The 18979-nt window shown below is 39.6% G+C and overlaps 1 protein-coding gene across 4 annotated transcripts in view; it reads left to right on the top strand.

Moving 5' to 3' along the window:
* Positions 1 to 18979, top strand: part of LOC141780445 (vesicle-fusing ATPase) — a 44541-nt gene that overhangs the window by 5290 nt on the left and 20272 nt on the right. For 2 of the 4 annotated variants that reach the window (XM_074655678.1, XM_074655679.1), the window contains exons 2-3: positions 12133 to 12150; positions 18073 to 18158. In XM_074655678.1, coding sequence (XP_074511779.1) covers positions 12133 to 12150; positions 18073 to 18158 — 104 coding nt within the window. The remainder of the gene's footprint in view (positions 1 to 12132; positions 12151 to 18072; positions 18159 to 18979) is intronic. The other 2 variants (XM_074655680.1, XM_074655681.1) reach the window with 1 other exon arrangement.

The raw sequence follows: 18979 nt of genomic DNA on the forward strand, positions 1-18979 counted from the left end.
CAAGCCTCTGGCACTGACTTTGTGTTTCTGACCCTATATGTGCGCTGATTTCCCCGTAGAGAGGGAAGGCAAAAAGAGGATTCGTCACTGATGCCAAAATAAGAAACATTGGTTTTCCTGTTCTGATGCTGATCTCAGGCTGGGCTGTTTCCAGCTGTCAGCCACTGCCTGTCCACCAGTGTACACTCAGCTGCTTGCTTGTCATTGTGCTTCTGATCAAAAACAGCCTTTAACTGTTTTTACCCCTTTTGATGATAAATTATACCGGTTGTTTTGGTTTCTTCACTTGTATGAAACACTTTCACTTGGTCTTTTTGGGGCTAGCACCAGTGTCAAGAAATTGGTAATTTCATTAACATTTGGTAGATTAAAAGATAAATCAATTGGCTCTATGACAAGCCCTGTCCCTCTTAGTTACTGTTGCTATGGCCTGTTAATCTTTCCGTCCTTGCAAGGCACATCTGCAGTTTACAATTATAATGGTGTCAGATTCAACACTCAAAATTCTTAGTAATTTTGAGTGTTGAATCTGACACCATACCATATTTGTGGGCCGTGGGTTTTCAATGTTTACTAAAAGAAAAATGATGTGATTCATTATTTTGTTCAACCTCAGACTCATTGGCCTTGGCTCATTTTCTATGAAGAACATTCAAAAGAACACATGTTTCAATGACTGCACACTGTACACCCCCCTACACAATTATATTACATATTTGATGTTCGGGTCCTCTGGACTCCCGAGGGAGATAAATGTGTGGAAATTGCAGGTGCTGTGTACAGTACAGTGTGTGTGTGTGTGTGTGTGTGTGTGTGTGTGTGTGTGTGTGTGTGTGTGTTTGTGTGTGTGTTTGTTTCTATTTGTGTGTGAGTTTTGTCTTTCTGCTCCTGCTGTTCCCGCATGAGGTTGTTACATTTCAAGCACCGACACCTGTCTGCTCCCACTTTCCCGCACATTTTACCCTCTGTCTTACGGGAACTAGTCTATATTTTCTCACACTATATCCCAGCTGCGAATTGGCTGTGTGGCTCCTTATCACAATCGATCAAGATGGTGAAAAGACTCTCTGCTCAGAAGGCTTTAGACATGATTTTAGAAGAGAAAGAACTTTTGGAAGATGAAGAGGAAGAGTTTTCAGAATATTAGGATCACTTTTTTTTGTCAATTCAGAGTCTGACAATGAGTATGAAGAAGAGGATGAGACTGACCATCAGGCAGCTCCAAAAACGAGCCCCTCAGCAGCCAGCAAGTGGAGAAATATGGATGTCAAAAAATGCAACACACACACAGTAAAACTCTGCCCCTCATATATCGTATAAGCTGGCATGAATAGGCTATGTGTTCAATGGGGTTCGTGTTGTGTAGACCAGGGGTTCTCAACCTTTTGCAACTGAAGGCACACTTGTGATTGTCAAAACATTTCCGAGGCACACCTTTCGTGTTGACAGAGAGGGATATTGGTTCTCAACCAATGTTGAGAACCAGTGAATTTCTAATTAAGTTCAAAGAAATAAACATCAATAAAAACATTGTTTCATTTATATTTGTTCAAGATAAAGTTTTTTTTCACCCATATCTTCATTATAATTGATTTTTATTTTTTATTACATTTTATCACAAAAAACAAATAGCACTTTTGTTCATAAATAATATCCTACAGAAGTAAATGGCATATATTAACCATGTGCTGTCTATATTGCTTGTAATTGGGATAAAGTAAAGTAAACATCTGTTAAGTATTTTTACATAAATTGTTATGGCTGTATTGATTTGAAACCCCAATAATGGGGTGGGTCCAACCGACCGGCGGACATTGGCTGAGTAACAAAAACATGAACCCCACACAAGGGTTAAGGAATTTTTCAACATCAACTAGACTTGTTCCGATACCAGTTTTGGAAATGCCTCCAATGATGCCCAAAATTCGGTATTCAGTATCTATGCATACCATACTTTAGTAACCCAGAAAAAAATCAACATGTTTAACCAGAAATGAATTAATCTTCGCCGCTCCAAAACAGTAGCCTTCACTGTGCTGTTACCCTGGATGTATCATGGCTGCCACTGGCAACTACTGTTTTAGAGCAGTGAAGAAGAACTGATTGCAGGTAGTTTGTCACTTGACGATAGCAAACAACAACAGTGCGGCATGTTTTACAAAAGGGTTTAACCTGAGCCAGGCCATACAACAAAGATGGTAATCATATCACATCCAAACATGTTCAGTAGTAAGCAGCTGTTAAATAATAATAATAATAATAATAATAATAATAATAATAATAATAATAACCATATTTTTTTTTTCTCGCGCTGTTATCGGATCGGTACTCGGTATTGGCCGATACCGCAAGTTCAGGTATTGGAATCGGTATCGGGAAGGAAAAAATGGTATCGAAACATCTCTAACATCAAACATGTAGCAACATTTCTGACCATAACTCAATGTTGAATAACAACTTTTGCTATCTGGCTACCCTCCAAACTCTTTAAATGGTCAGTTGATCAAAATTTGAAATTAATAATGGAATTCTAATTGTTTGCTGCAGCAGGTAAATTTATTTACAGTAGGACATATGACCCCAGTCAAAGTCTTTATTATAACATGCAGCACCGAGATTAAGAGGCATGTCTGTCCATCTTAAACAGGGGCTTGTGCAGTTTGTGACACGTTAATGAATTATTGATGTGCTCTCTTAAACGGTAAATTGACCTCAGGGTTCACAGGGATTTTCTGTCTTTTCCTTGTGCCCTTAAGTGAACCTTAAGTAGACAATATTCCTCCACCACGGAGAGTCCGTTTAAGGTCAGAGAGGGTCAGTAAGACACTTGGATAAACTCTGGCTGTGATGGAGATTGAACTGATGACCTTCTGCCTACCAGGCATTCTCACCAGCCATCTGGCCTTCTTAAAGCAGCTGAATTAGAGAGCAAGACTGAAGCATGGGAACATTAGAAATGTTCCTTTCTCTCATCTGTTTTAAAAGAAACCTTCTGGTGTCTGTTTAGTCAGAAAGAATCATTTTCAACCCCTTTTTGATGTCAGACAATTCCATCTTTGGACACAAATATTCAGTTTACTTCTTTACTAACAGCAACTGTGGCAGGACAGCGTCAAAGGCCCTGTTCAGACCTGGCATAAACATGCGTCCTGAGTGATCTGATCACAGTTGGACAGCTTTAAGTACGTCTGTTCACACCTGGCATTAGAATGCGTGTCCACATGCATCTTGAGTGACCACTTGTGATCCGATCTCCCTTCCCCGCCCCATATGCAAATAAACACGTAGAAAACACACGGCTAATACAGCAGACGTTGTGACGTAATATTACAAGAATGTCAGTAGTAATATCCTACATATTCGTGAATTTGGGTACATTTTATGAACATAAAGATATACGGTTATTGTACCGGCAAAGCACCGGAACAAAAATACAGATACATCACCGACAGCATGATAATAATGCACTTCCCGTGCCGAGACTGATAGTCTGTAGATACGTAGTCTATAGATAAGATATATTTTAATAAAATACAGATGTACCGACAGAATACAGTAGAGCACAGAAGCTGTTTCCATGCCGCGAGGCTTGCATCTGCCTGTCTATTCACATGAGGAGCGCAGGGAGACCCCGCGAATCCAAGTGGGATGTCAGTTGAGAAGCCGGTCCTTAATGTGGCCCAGGACACATTCGCGTACACACTGCTAAAAGAATGTGCTCATATGTGGCCCAGATCACCTCTGAATGTGGTCTGAGCGATCGGATCACAATGCGTCGTCAATGCATCTTGATTGCGTTTGCACCAAGCCCCCAGGAAGAGCGCCGGGCCGTGAAGCAAAGTTTTGCAGTGGCCAAACGGCGGTACTACAACTTCTGTGTCCGTCACGTGATGTTATTGGGCCCTAAAATACTTTTTCCCATAGACTTACATTGAGAAAGAGACGTCTGTAAATCAGCGGATACTTTTTTTTGAGGTAAATCAAGTTCCCAGTATGAACCTTATTTAAATCCTAAAAGGTCCTAAAAGTTGTCAAATGCACTAATAGCCGAATCCAGAGCTCTTTTCCTTCCTCTGTTCATGTGAATGAGACCCAGACTGAGGCTGCAGCGAGGGCTGGGAGGCGGAGTTAAAGGAAACGCTACTGCACCTGCTCTATGGGCCCAATGGATGCAGAAGATCGCCGAATGATCCGGGTACTTTATAAATCGGCCGTCGAGCCGTTTTGGCTTCATGAGCCACTGAGCAACTCTTATAGGAATGAACGGACGCCCGTCTCCAACGCTGTATCCAGTTCTCTTTATACATCCTTGGTTCGCACTTGTACTTAAAGCTGTCCACTTGTGATCAGATCACTCAGGGCGCATGTTAATACCAGGTCGGAACAGGGCCAAAGGCAAACAGTTTAGACAGAATTAGACCTCAGGTGTAGAATGGACACTAACCGGGTTACTCTTGTATTGACTCTGTATGCTTCGTGTTGTGGATGTGAAACAACATAACGATTCAGAAGTGAAAAATGGATATAACAAGATTTCATTTGAGGGTATTTTCAGACATAAACTGAAGCATTAAACTCACTTTAACCCTGACAGATGGCATCAGCTATAAATTGAAATTCTGTTGATCGCTGTCAACATTTATTTAGTCTGCCAACAGTGCTGAGTAGGTGCTCATTGTGCTTCAAGGACGACCTGGTCAATCTGATTGTGTATAGACATAGCAGGGGTGCTTTTGATCCCACAGCCAGAGCAGGAAAAAAAAGAAACAGACGCCTACTTGTGTGATGGAACAAGTGAGGGGGCTACAAAAGATGGCGATGGCAGCTCTGCTGCTGTGTGTCCCTTCCGCTCTCCTCTATAATGAAGTGAGCAGTTTATTTCCCTCATTATCGTCCTGTAGCTCAGCCATCTTTTGCTCAGCAGCGATTCGTCAAGAGACGGTTGCTTGATTCTCTGCTCCCGCTTCTGTTTTAGCACCCACATCCAATTTTGGAGGCAGCAGATTGCGTCGTCGAGGTTGGAGGCTGTTAGACTGCTTCTGCACTGACAAACTCATCCATCCCTGCAAACAGGGGAAAAGCTTTCCACTGCTTTTTACAATCGTGATCAATCGACTATATCTTACCGCACCAGCCTGGACACGAATCCCATTTTAACTACAACAGCAGCACCAACATTTTCTCTGCCTCTCAATCTTTCAGTCAGTCATAGCCTATAAAAGGTTTACCAGCTTGCTAAATAAATAACATTGCGTCTTCTGTTTCCAATACAAATCAAATCAAGAATCAGACCCTCCATTAATTTAAAATCTTATCAAACTTGTAACTAATTTGTACACAAAACTAGATTTCCTCATAAAATTAATCTAATTTAAACCCTCTTTATTAGCCAGAGTGAATATCTCAACAAACCTCCCTTGCAACTCATATGAAAATTATTTTGTTTCCCCAAAATATGTTTTCTAAGGCAGCAACCAGGCTATATATCACTCCAACCAAGCTTCGACACTTAACATAACATAACATACTTAACACTTAACATATCTGTTAAAATAAGGTAAAGGCAAAAACATTGTTTTTCATGCACTGGTCAATTTTGAGATTTTAGGCCATTTTGCTTCCTTAACATGTCTTCTTTTATTAGTGGATAGAAAACATCCAAAATACACATTTAGGTGTTTATTTTACTACTTTGTCTATTTGTGTCTTTAGATTTATCCTAAATTCACCAAAAGTTGTAAACTTGTAACACAAAAAAAATGATTGCCTCAATGTAAATAATCAATTGGGGAAGTTCCTTTGTGATATCTATTAGTTCACTTTTTACCCTTTTTCAACGTCCTCAGGTGTATGTACATGCCAACAAACACTGACAATATGAAACAGTAGCAGGCTCTTTTGAGTGTGTGTGGATATGTACGGGCATGATCCCTCATTATGGAGACCACATACATATTCTGTACCTACATGCTGTATGTTATGTATATCGTGTGCCTGCGTGTTTAGTATGCAAGATGCTGTGTGTAGGAATGTGTGTGTGTGTGTGTGTGTGTGTGTGTGTGCGTGTGTGTGTGTGTGTGTGTGTACGTGTGTGTGTGTATGTGAGAGGGAGAGTAATGGTTAATCCCCAGCCGTCTCGACGCAGGGCCTTCCTCTGTGAGCTCTGAGCTGTAGCTATATTTAGAGAGACACTCTGCTATCCGGCAGCCAACACAACACCAGCAAGAGTGTCTGTGTGAACCTGTGTGTGTGTGTGTGTGTGTGTGTGTGTGTTCACTGCAGACAGGAGAAACCCTTCAGAGTGGGTGTTGGCGCGTTCACTCAGATTTTGTAAAACAAGGCTGAGGGGATGCAGCACTGATAAGTCCAGCTCACTAATTAACACATTATACCTCATTTGTTAACCCGCACAAACATACAAGTGTAAAAACGACAAGTTGCAGTTTTACTGAGGGACTTTTGTAATTACAGATTAAACAAATGAGATATAACATATTAATGAGTGAGCTTTAGAGGTGCTTCTAAGCTTATTCTATGACCTTCAGACAGAGCCAGACTAGCTGTTTCCTCCTGTTTCCAGTCTTTGTGCTAAGATAAGCTAACCAACTGTTATTTACCGCTATTTACTGTATAAAGGTGGGAGTGGTATCAATCTTGATTAATCTTCAGCAGAAAGATTCCCAAAATGGTGAACTGTGGCTTTAAGCAGGACAGCGGTTGCACATACCACAGGGGAGAAGGGGGAGTAAAACTTCATTTGAATAGACAGTGAACATTTTGATAGGTCAGGTGTGATTAATAACATCACTTCTTCAAATGGGGTTGTGTTTACTGTGTTCAGGAGAAGAGTCCATATGTTATTTTTAAAGTTTGGATTATTATTTAAGATATAACTTTAGAAAATATCTCCCAGGATAAGGGCACGGTGAAGACTTTTCTGCTACAATGCATTTTTGCTACGTAACTTTGCTTTACAAGTCCTGTCATGTGTCCTTTTTTATGCTCTTATAATGAATGACATAAGAAATATTAGATTAATCAAATGGACTCTGGTGAAGAGCCCCTGAATAACAGACACTCTGTAAATTCAATCTGGCAGGGAAGCCCTGTTCGTCACTGCCTTTGAAAAATGACGGCACTGCGTGCCCTGAAACCTTCTTGGTTTAATACCATCTTCAACAGAGGACTGCCAAGGAATTACTTAGTGTGATTAATTTAGATGGGAAAGTGAGTTGGCTCTTATAGGCAGCTTATTCATTTCATAATGTGCAGGTATTGAATGTGTGTCAAGTGCCGAGCAGGAAGTAATCAGGGGCTTCCAACTTGATTTGGGGTTTGTTTTATCATTTATTTTAATTTGGCTTTTTATGATTTATATCAAACATGCACTGGTGAATGTCAGATTTGTACGCCCTGTTTGTAGTGTTTATACATGTCATTGATTAAATTCCAAAGCACGACTTAAAGTGGAGAAAGAACACAGCACTGATAGAATTAACAGCTGGGCTCGGCTCATATTTCATTCACTTGGACGGGAAAGTCGGACTACAACGGTGTCAAATTGAACTGTAGTGAAGCAAATGCAACAAATTTGTTTGATATTGATTTTTCTGCTATACTGTGGCAACATCACAAAGCCATGCTGAGCCTAGAGGTTGAGAGGGTTTAGTTTATGATTGGACAATTGTAGATCATCATTCAATTTGCGTTTTGTTTAATTATTTCTTTTATTCAAGTTTATCCTCATACTGGAAAAGTTGAGTGTCTATATGTGCTTCTTTGACAAAACGAAACGAAACAAAAACATTTATTCCCGTAATGTCAACTGATCAGATTCTGCCAGAGCTTTCCATCTTGTAAAAGAACACACTGACCAGATTGCTTAGCAAAATAATATTAAAGTATTATATTATTTGTCATTGTTTTGTGTTGAAAATTGATTTCCAGTAATAAATATATACATACATTTGCATAAAGCAGCATATTTGCCCACTCCCATGTTGATAAGAGTATTAAGATACTTGACAAATCTCCCTTTAAGGTACATTTTGAACGGATACAAAATGTGCACATTCACGTGATTAATCGCAATTAAATGTTTTAATTTATTGACAGCTCTAGTTATTATAGAAACGTACAAACAAATTATTTCTTCCCTGTAGAAAAAAAAGGGAAAATTGCACTCAGCTGCAAAACGTTATGGGCATGTTTCCGCTATAATATCATCAGCACAATATCTTTTGTGAATCGGACCTTGTGTTGCAAATGATCTCATGAATGAACTCACGGTGCTATCAGCATCCGCAATCCATTCTTTGTGAATTCGCCCGTCAGTCATGAGACCCATTGCTCATGTAAAAATATTGATTAGTGCAGCTACAGTATATTTCAGTGAGAGGCCAGAAAGTAGGGCAGTATCAGGTTATGTTAGGATACAGACCTTAAAACAAATGCATTGTAACTACCAACTTCCATTCCATCTTCAGAGATTGCTTTGTACCTTCAAAATAAGATACTGATGAAAGATATGACTCATGGGAAAACGTTCTGCTGACGTAATATATCATAGTGTATTTTTAGAGCACTTGGACTATTTGACAAAAGCAGAAAACTGAGAACGTCTTCAGAATTCATTAAGCTTAACAGGGGATGCCAGATATACCATGCTATGTGCTGTATCGCTATCTTAGGCCATCGGCTGTGATGCAGCAGAGCTGTGTTACCCATCGATTGCAGGCGTCTGACTGGATACGCCTCTTGAGGCCCGGCAGACTGAATAATTTAATGGCATGGTTGGAATTTTTAGAGCAAGCGAGGGGAGATGCAGGGAGTCGCCGTTTCAGTATCCGACCACTCCCTGCTTCTGCAGTTTCACACACTACGCATTGCCAAAACACTTTTGGAATAATATATTGAAAAAATAGGAGATCATACCACAGATTAATCACAGGCTCAGGTGAGGGAGACAGAATGATTGGTAATAAGAACGAAAGTGTCTGTTAACAGGCGAGAGTTACATTTATTTCAGGGTCATAAAATTGATTCAATGCTGAAATGAACACATTAACTGATGAGATGGGGCGACATGGTGAACCAAAATCATTTCACAGAGAGCTCTGGGACTGATTATTTTTTGAGATGATTTTATGGGAGCAGGAAATTGGAGACTTTAAAGGGGAACTACACCCATTTTCAAAATTCATAGATGTTATTTCTATGGTCTAAGACAGTCCAAAAAATATATGTAAACATGAATAACTCTCTCCCAAATCCAAAAACTGGATTGCTAGAACAAACATTTTGTGGGTCCATTCATTGTCTACGGAGCAGCTCCAGACTTTATACCCTATGACATCACAAGTTTGAGACTTCCTTCTCTGGTTTCTGGCTTTGAGAGAGAGTAGCTCATGTTCACTAATATTGACTGCACTTTCCTAGGCCATGGAAATAATATCCTGGAATTCTGAATTTGGGTGGTGTTCCCCTTTAACTTACAGTAAATATGAGAGACTACGATACAACAGCAGCTGAGAGGAAGAAATAAAAGAAACATCTGAGCCAGCAGCAACTCAAACAGATGTTCTCATATTCCAGACAAACCAGAGACAGGGGCAGACGATGTATTTCCTCCACGTAGATCAAACAAAGAGACTGTTGAAGCTTTTTATTAGCTCTACTGACACGCTGCAGTCATAGCACACTTTATTTCAAAAGACAAAAGCCTATTGTAAATATTTTATTACTGGAAGGAAGGAGGGAAGATGGAAGGAAGCAAGGGAAAACAGATGGATGGATGGAAATAAGGAAGGACAATTTTAATGTCATGAGATCCTGGAAATATGTCAGCAATTTATTCTCAATCTGCTCTTCTGAAGAACTGTGATCTCTCCGTGCAAAATGTTCTGCTGGCTGTTCAACACTTTGGGAAATATGCTTATTCACTTTCTTGCTGAGAGTTAGATAAGAAGATTGATACCACTCATGCCTGTTCAATTATAATGTAGCTGGAGCCAGCAGTAGGTTAGCTTAGCTTGGCTTAGCATAAAGACTGTAAACCGAGGGAAACAGCTAGCCTGGCTCTACCCGAAGCTAACAAAATCCACCTACCACCACCTCTGAATTAACATGTTAGGCAGTGTTTGTGTACAGGAAAACCAAAGTGTAAAAACGGAAAATTTACCATTTCTTGGCCAAGTACAGACTTTGGTTGCGTCCGAAATTCCTATCCTTCCTACCATACTAACATGCTATTCAGTATGCTAAAACAGTATGTGAGATTTTTTAGTATGTCTGAAACCTTAGTATAAAATGAATAGTATGCGAATTTCATACTATTTCCTGTGAAATATTAGTATGCGAACACTCGACACTACGGCGGCATCAACATCCCACAATGCAATGCTGTAGTAACAACAAGGTTCCTAATAGACAATGGTGGACAGCTCTGTAGCGTCAATAACGCTTCAGTTCAAGTGTAAGTATAATATTCCACTTTTGCTATCGGCATGATATAGTTTTTAAGTTAGTTCAGACTTTGTGATTCTCACAAATCGTTGTGTTGGTCAAAAGAGCTTGGTACAGGTTACCATGGTTACGCATCTCAAACCAGCAAGGATGCTCTCAGAACGTGACGGGGTGATTGCAGTTCAGTGCGTCCGTAAAAGATACATACTACTGTTTATTGACACATATTGAGTATGTAGCGCAAAGGATGCGTTTTCAGACGCAGCCTATTTTTTGTGCTTGGCCAGAACCAGTTGCCAGGCAACCAATGAGACGACTCCAGGAAGCTACTGGTTCCGAGATATAACCTGATAATTAGTGAGCTTTAGCGGTGTTGGCAGGCAGGTTTGGTTACCTTTGGACAGAGCCAGGGTAGCTGTTTCTAGTCTTTATACTAAGCTAAACTAGCCAGATGATAGTGGTATCAATCTTCTCATTAAACTCTCTGCAAGAAAGCGAATAAGGGTATTTCCCAAAATGTCAAACTATTCCTTAACATATGAGTCATACATACTATGCTTTCATAACCTATTTTATGAAATCTATAAGCTGTGTGATTTCATTTCAGGCCAATTACTACCAAGTATTCGCAACACAAAGATGCAAAGAGTTAGATAATAATGTGGTTTCTGCTCTTACAAGTATACTTTCCTTGAAGTCGCTGTCCCTCATGAGATTAAAGAGCTGTCAGAGGTAGCTCAGATCCTCCTCCAGGCAAAGTTAGACACAGCTCTGCTCAGAAACTGGAGCAGTGAGTCAATCAGGGAATTCATGCAGGACAAATGATGTTAACATGACTACTTGTTAAAAACTTGTTATTCTGACACTGTTACTTCTACCTGTGATGTTTTGTATGTTTGAGCATGCCGGCTAATGCTAACTGATCCAGTCCTAACAATCCTAACAATACAACGGTAGAAAAATCACAAGGCAATAACCGTACTAGTACTGGTGTGAATCACTGCCCTTGAGGGAATTCAATCACAAATTATGGATTTTTCAAATGTATTCATCCCTGATTGACTGATTTATTGATTGAATGAAATGTGGAAGCTAATCACCATAAGGGCATATCACAGTAAAGGTTCCCATTCCCAGTATGGTCACATTGATTACATTTCTCATATCATACATTAACAATTAACATTTACCCATCAGAGAACGAAGTCGGCTGATTCCTCTCTCTTGTATCCATGTCTCTTACCACAATAAGACAGTTGGAACTTTGTCTTTAATGTGGGGAAGAGATACAGCCTTATGATAAACATAACAGTGTATGTTTGGCATGGCACATCATCCGACCACTACCAGATTTGGGGTGTAAATTCGGAACAGGAAAATTTGGCATTTGGAAAAGAAAAGACAGAAACAAAATGTGTTTTCTGGTTTAAAAAATGGTTTTGAATCCAATCCAAACAAACCCCAACTCTGGTCCGCATGCACTTGACACCATCCCAGCTGATCTCATTATGTGAATGTGGCCTTGCATGAGTGAATGAAACTTGAATGCATCCGTCTTCAGCCACCGCAGCTTCGCACTCAGCCCCAGCTCGCTGCTCTAAGTCCCCCTCCATCTCAAATACTGTCTTCTGTCCTTCCTCTCTGCTTGCCTCCGCTGGCGCCCACAAGGTCGTAATATTTTTCAAGGTATGTATGGATCCACACCTGTTGAATTTTCAAAACGAGCTGCCATCTTCCTCGTCATGTGGAATATATATTTTGCCGTGCTGACTGTTTGTGGCTCTCTAGGAGATGGTTGTGTAGCGAACGTACCGCTCCGAGTCCCCCCCTCCCTGCTTCAGCCTGGATAGCTGTTTAGCACCTCATGAGACATCCATAGGCAACCATACACATAACAACAACCCTAGTATGTCTGGCACTATTGCAACCCAGTGAGCTGCAATGTCAAGCCGGCGTCATGTGCTGACTCAATGGAAATGCTAACTCATTAGCATCCATTAATAAGCTCCCCTGTCGCAGCGCCACTCTCGCAGAACGCTTAGTCTCTGGAGCCCAGAACTAAATGGATTTGTTCCGATTCAGGTGGCAGGTAGTCTGAATACAGATCAAAACCCAGTGGGGTGCATTGGTGTTTTAGCACATTAGCCGTGTTTTGGCAACATCTAAGATCTTAAATGTGGATTGAAGGTTTATATTTAAGAGATTTGGTAGTAATCAAAACATTTGACAAAAAAGTCATTTTAACCCTTATCCTTACGGCCTGTTTGCTTAAAAGCTGTCCGTACAAGTGTGCTCCCTTTGCAGAAAATGGAGGATGTAGTCAGTGTGGACTGACAATTAGACTGTTGTCAGGCTATTAGGCATTATCAGTCGCAATAAGCCCCATAGATGTGGGTCAGTAGGGGCCTACTACATCCACTAGTAGATTTTATCATCTTTTCACATAGTAGGTCATCAAAAGAAGGTATAAAAGAACACGACAGCAACCTCTAGCGACCGTAGTATTTATGAAAGGTTCCCTAAACTTAACTGTTTTTTTTTGCCTAAACCTAAAGAAGTTGTAATTTTGTTGCCTAAACCTAAAGAAGCCTTTTAGTGTGTTCAAAAGGTGACGTTTCATTCAGTTTTACAACATGTTAGAACGTATTAGAACTCGATGCTTCATAACGGCAGTCCACAAAACAATGGGTGACGTCACGGTGAAACTTAAAGTCAGCGTTGACTTATTTTCATTTACATCTGCAAATCAACTTACGTAACATACTTAACTTGCATCACGTACTTTAAGTACTTAAATTACGTACGTAACTTAAGTTACGTAACAAATGTAGTTATTTAACCCGAAATAAATCTTTTCCTTAACCTAACCAAGTAGTAATGTAACATGCTTAAGTTCGTCACATACGTAATGTACTTAACTTACGTCGGGAACGTCAAGGGGTCCTGACCAAGAGTCCGTATGTGACAAGTTGGGATTGAGAATGTGTTGGAAAATCGTAACAAAAACTCCATATAAACTTCTCTAGTTATTGTGGTTGTAGTTGGATCCACAGCAGTGGTTGTGACAGAGCTTGTGGAGGCAATTTTAAAACCCTTACTGCCTGATTGATGCAATCTGTGTCCAAATTCGCACTCTTTCTCTCATAAATATCATAACTCAGACTTATTTAAAGATTAATTGTTACACTTTCAGAGGACATCATTATCTCTGATGTCCATCGCAAATAAACGCTGCTTCAAATAAATTGCTTTGGGTATTAAATAAATCATGTTATGACACTTGATATTCACTGTTTTCTAGGTTACCCAGATGCTTTCTAGGGTAACCCAGATGGGATGCAGTTTCCAGATAACTGCAGCAATCATGTATTTATATTTCAAGTATTTCATGATACTTTTGCTCTTTACTGCCCACTCTGTCATCCATATCGATGTATTTTGCCACCTTGCTGTCCCTGCTTAAAGTAATATTTCCCATCTCCATTACCACAAAAGATGTTCCATCATGTATCACATTTATATTATGTTCCACAGGGGAAATATCTTTTTAACAGAATATGGGTTTGCTTGATTGTCTGATAATATTTCAGATATTCGCAAATTAATTTCAATGGGACATAATTGCACAGTGAACATTATGAATATTTGAACTAGTCAGAGTTGCTTTAAGACCTTTTGTGATTGACAGTGGCTCAAGACATTACGTTTTTGTCCTGATACAAGCAAGGAACTAATAAGTCCTAATGATTAAGCACTGATGTCCTGTATAATAGAAAAAAATACATGGACATCTTTGATATGTACCGACAACTGAAGTTTGACCAGCCAGATATTCCCCTAAGGAGTTGGAGGAGAGCAAAACAGAGCTAAAAGGAGAGTGAACATTGGACTTAAAATCATCAGGTCTTGAGAAACATGACTCCGAATGAATGCTAATGCTGCTCCATATATGTTGAATATGTAAATAGGCAACTTTCTGTTTGTTTACTTATTTATTTCTATGGGACTAAGCACATTAACCAACACTGACGTTAACAACATCAATGTAAATTTCCCAGGCTTAGCTCCACAGCTAATTTGCACCTGGAGTCCCAAAACAACTAACGCCTTCACCAGAACAACTTTATGAGGTGTTGATTTGTCAATATTGTGTTTACAGCTTGTTCCGCTGAACCCAAGTGGCCAAAAAAAAAAAAAAAAGCAAAATCAATCAATGCAGCTTTAATTTTGAAGTTGTAACTCTTGTTCATGATACAGTATATACACATTTCAAAACTCAGTCAAAACAAATTGTACAAGAGGTATGATTCTTTTGGGCTGTTGTTGTGTTGTATAGGATTGTAGAGTCCTTGTTGTATTTCAGCCCTGCTATATAAGATGTTTGATATAGGAACAGTGAATGATTACCTGGATATCTAGTGAACACGATGAAATTCTCTTTGGAAAAAATGTATATGATTAAATACAAGAAAGGGAAAGAATTGACATGTATTATGAGTGAAAGTCCCCTTTAAGGCTTTTGACACACTGGTCTTGCTCTGTGTCACCTCTGTCTGGCCAGACTACAGGGGAGCAGGTGACGTGGGCGTGTTGCCTGCACTGCAGTGTTTCCTGCCAGTTTGTCTTTCTGTCTCTGTTCTCCCAGTTCCTCTCTATATCTACTGTTCTCTCATTTTCTTATGTATAAATACACAGTTAGAGAACAAAAATATAATACATATATATATATATATATGTTTGTTACTGAACGTTATGTAAGAAAGTCCGCTAAGGGCATTTTTTATTTATTTATGATAGTTACGCTGACACGTTACGCTGTCACGCAATGCTGTCACGCAATGCTGTCACGCAACGCTGTCACGCAACGCTGTCACGCAACGCTGTCACGCAACGCTGTCACGCAACGCTGTCACGCTACACTGTCACGTTACGCTGTCATGTTTCGTTGTCACGTTACGTTGTCATGTTACGTTATTACGTTATTATGTTATTACGTAATTATTTAACCAAAACCATGATCGTTTTTCTAACCTTAACCAAGTAGTTTTGTCACCTAAATCTAACCAATCATTTCACAACGTTAAGCATATGGTATTGCAACCCAATCTCATGGGAAGGCGGATAAATAGCACGAAATTAAGGACATATCACGTGTCATGAGAACGCAAAAAAAACACTCAAATCACTCATGGGAAAACGTCATGGTTGGGTTTTAAAATAAGTACGTAATCTAAGTAAAATACATATGGAAACAACATAATAGAAGTATTGAAAACACGTCACATACGTCACTTCAAAACAACTCAACACTTTGGGACAGGAACATCCGTCTCGAACACCAGTCTCCTGGTTGCAAGTCCTGTGTTTGTTGGACCCATCCACCTCACCTTCCGCCGACCATAAGCAGTCTCTCTCACTTTTTATTTTACGTCACTAGCTCTGAGCATAGCGTACACACTACATGGTAATGATGGAGAAATGAAAGCTGCTTCAAATCTCACATCTAGTTTGAAAAATGTATCTCATTTTGCATTATTATAAATATTAAAATACATTCAGTTGGCTGAAACAGCTTGAACACCTCGTTACCAGTGTTGTTGTCAACGATAGACAAATTATTTGTCTGTTCTGGAAACGAATCCTCAGAGATTATGAATGGATTTGGCAGAAATTTGGAGGAGGGCTTATGCAAATGATTTGGTTAGTTACTAGATTCTGCCTGTGATCTGGATCTGGAATTTCGCCCATGAAACAGTTTTTGATTTCTATCCATGGCTACCCTCCTAATGAGGAGGCCTGACAATGCAGCTGATAAAAAGCATTTCTGTGCTATTTTGGTACAAAGGCTGCAGCTTTTGCAAGTTGCAGAATGCTCTGATGGTGATGGGTATTTGTTTACATGCAGCAGCTTTATGGATTAGCACATACTGTACAAAGACACAACTCTGAGTTGTCCATCTGCTGTTGCAAACATGGTAGGAATTATTTCAAGTGGCTGTAATTAACATGTTTATAACACCAATGTATCAAATGACAATGTAAAAACAATGCATAGTGATGAACCTACAGGGAATTATCATTTGAATATGCAGCTCAGCTCAGCTTTACGGAGAATTTCAGCTCATTGTTTATCTGTCCAGCCCGCAACCTTACTGTTGTGTTTCACTCTCACAGCTCTCATGGTGTCGTTTTCAAGCTGTTTTCAATGAAAAAGCTGATTCACAATCACTTGTGCTACCTAAATGGACAGATTGATATCCCTGAAGTTTAACTGACTTGGTGTTATACTGTGATAATTGAGTGTTCCCTTCATTTTTTTTGAACAGTGTAGTTGAATAAATACACAGATCAAATGTGGAGGAAAGCTATCAGTGTCCACAGCGAGTGCAGGTCTGATGTATTGGAACACATGACTTAAAACAATTTGTGGCAGAGTAACCTTTGTTGCCTCAGAGGGTCTATGCTATTCAAGCCTGTGATATATCTGCCAGCAGTAAAACACGATTTATCCTCAGAGAGGCTCTGTCTGATTGCTTAATGCAGTTACCATGGTTACCACTTCATGTGCTCAGGCTGCAGTGATGCGCATTGGAATTCCTCTTATCTGCTAAACCTTGCGGCTGCTTTTATACCTTTCTTCTGAGATGGTTGCACTGCAAAGGCTTTTCAATTCATGTCAAAATGAGAACATGGCAGCGTGTCCTCATATCTAAACCTGTCTACACCATGCCTGTAAAGCAGTAGGAGACTCCAGGAAGATAAAGAATTACAGACTCAAATGGGAAGTCAAAACAAGGTAAAAACAAATCACAGATAAAAATAACATGGACTTGGATGCACAAATTGCCTCTTCATGAGATAGAGCTGAGCAGTTTGGCTTTTATTTAGTCATCAAAAGATACCTGCACAAGATATGTGTCCTAATACAGGTGGTATTATATGAAGAGTGGCACTGCACGAGCCCCTGGTAGTTTAGCCCAATGGCGCCCCTTTAGACACGCCCTGATTCTCATCTTTCTAAATATAGAATCAAGGTGAAGACTTCGTCACCGTTCCTACAGTACTCTATGACTCATCCCTCTTGCTCATTAGGTTATCTAAAGTGTTGGAAGAAGTATTCAGATCCTTTACTTAGGTAAAAGTGCCAATATATTCATCTAAAATTAATAAAACTCTACTTAAAGGTACTATGCCAAAATGCCAAAGAAAATTCCTAGTGTATACCTCTTACACCTGGCAATAAACACCATTCTGATTCTGATTCTGATTCTGATTCTGATTGTTGCCTGTTGGGCTTCAGTTTGCCATGTTATGATTTGAGCATATTTTTTTAATACTAAATGCAGTACCTGTGAGGGTTTCTGGACAACAGTTGTCATTGTTTTGTGTTGTTAATTGATTTCCAAAAATAAATATATACGTTTGCATAAAGCAAGCATATTTGCCCACTCCCTTGTTGATAAGAGTATGAAATACTTGACAAATCTTCCTTTAAGGTACATTTTTAACAGATAGAAAATAGCGATTAATCGCAATTAATTATTTTAATACATTGTAAGCCCTATCTTAAACATTTTGCTCCTTTTCTCCTCCTCCTTCTCTTCGCAGACCATGCAAGCGGCGCGATGCCCGACAGATGAGCTCTCGCTGACTAATTGTGCCGTGGTGAATGAGAAGGATCTGCAGTCAGGACAGTGAGTAGTCATTATCGCCTCTTCATCGATGCATTTGTCAATACAGGCACACAGCCAGGCATCTCTCCAATCGTTTTCTCACCTGTCCAAAACACTCATCCATCCACCCACGTTACCACCATCCAGAAGGTCACAGTCATTAAACTGATATGAGGCTGCAGGACTTGCAGGGTGCATCGTAATTTTGCTGGATATTGTAACAATGACAATTAAAGCTTCAATAATTTGATATAAAAAGACACCATCTTTTCAACCTGACTCACCAAGTCTCATGTTAAGATTTTTGGTATAAACTGTGAAGCTTAACCTTAACGACAACAGGTCCTTCAAACTAAACAAGAAAATGCTTTGTATGTTAACGCCTTAAAAAAAATGTTTTTTCTGATCTGATCCCTGATCAGTAAATAAGGATTCTATCAGTGAGATATAAAATTCTGACAGCCCTACTTGTTATACATCCATGATGTAAATACATTAAACCAATATTGCAGAAAAAGGCATACCATTAATAGTTCAAAATAACTTTAAAAAGAAAAAAAACGATGCTATGGTTATCCATGTTATCCCAACTTGTCAGATCAAAAGTAATTATGTACAGTTCCTCCATCTTCAAACTTGGCACATTCAGCCATAAAGTAACGCAGCACAAGTTTATCTCAGTGATTCGAGTAGGAAGTTATTTCACTGCCATTTCTACATTGGCATCATCACAGATTAAACCTTCTACATGAAATTACAAACGGTTGCACACACACCGTTGTTTTTTTGTGGGTCTGCATTATTTTGTCCCTGTCAGTTGTGCAACTGTGAAATAAAAGCTT

The sequence above is a fragment of the Sebastes fasciatus genome, chromosome 13 (assembly GCF_043250625.1).
Source record: "Sebastes fasciatus isolate fSebFas1 chromosome 13, fSebFas1.pri, whole genome shotgun sequence".
NCBI lineage: Eukaryota > Metazoa > Chordata > Actinopteri > Perciformes > Sebastidae > Sebastes > Sebastes fasciatus.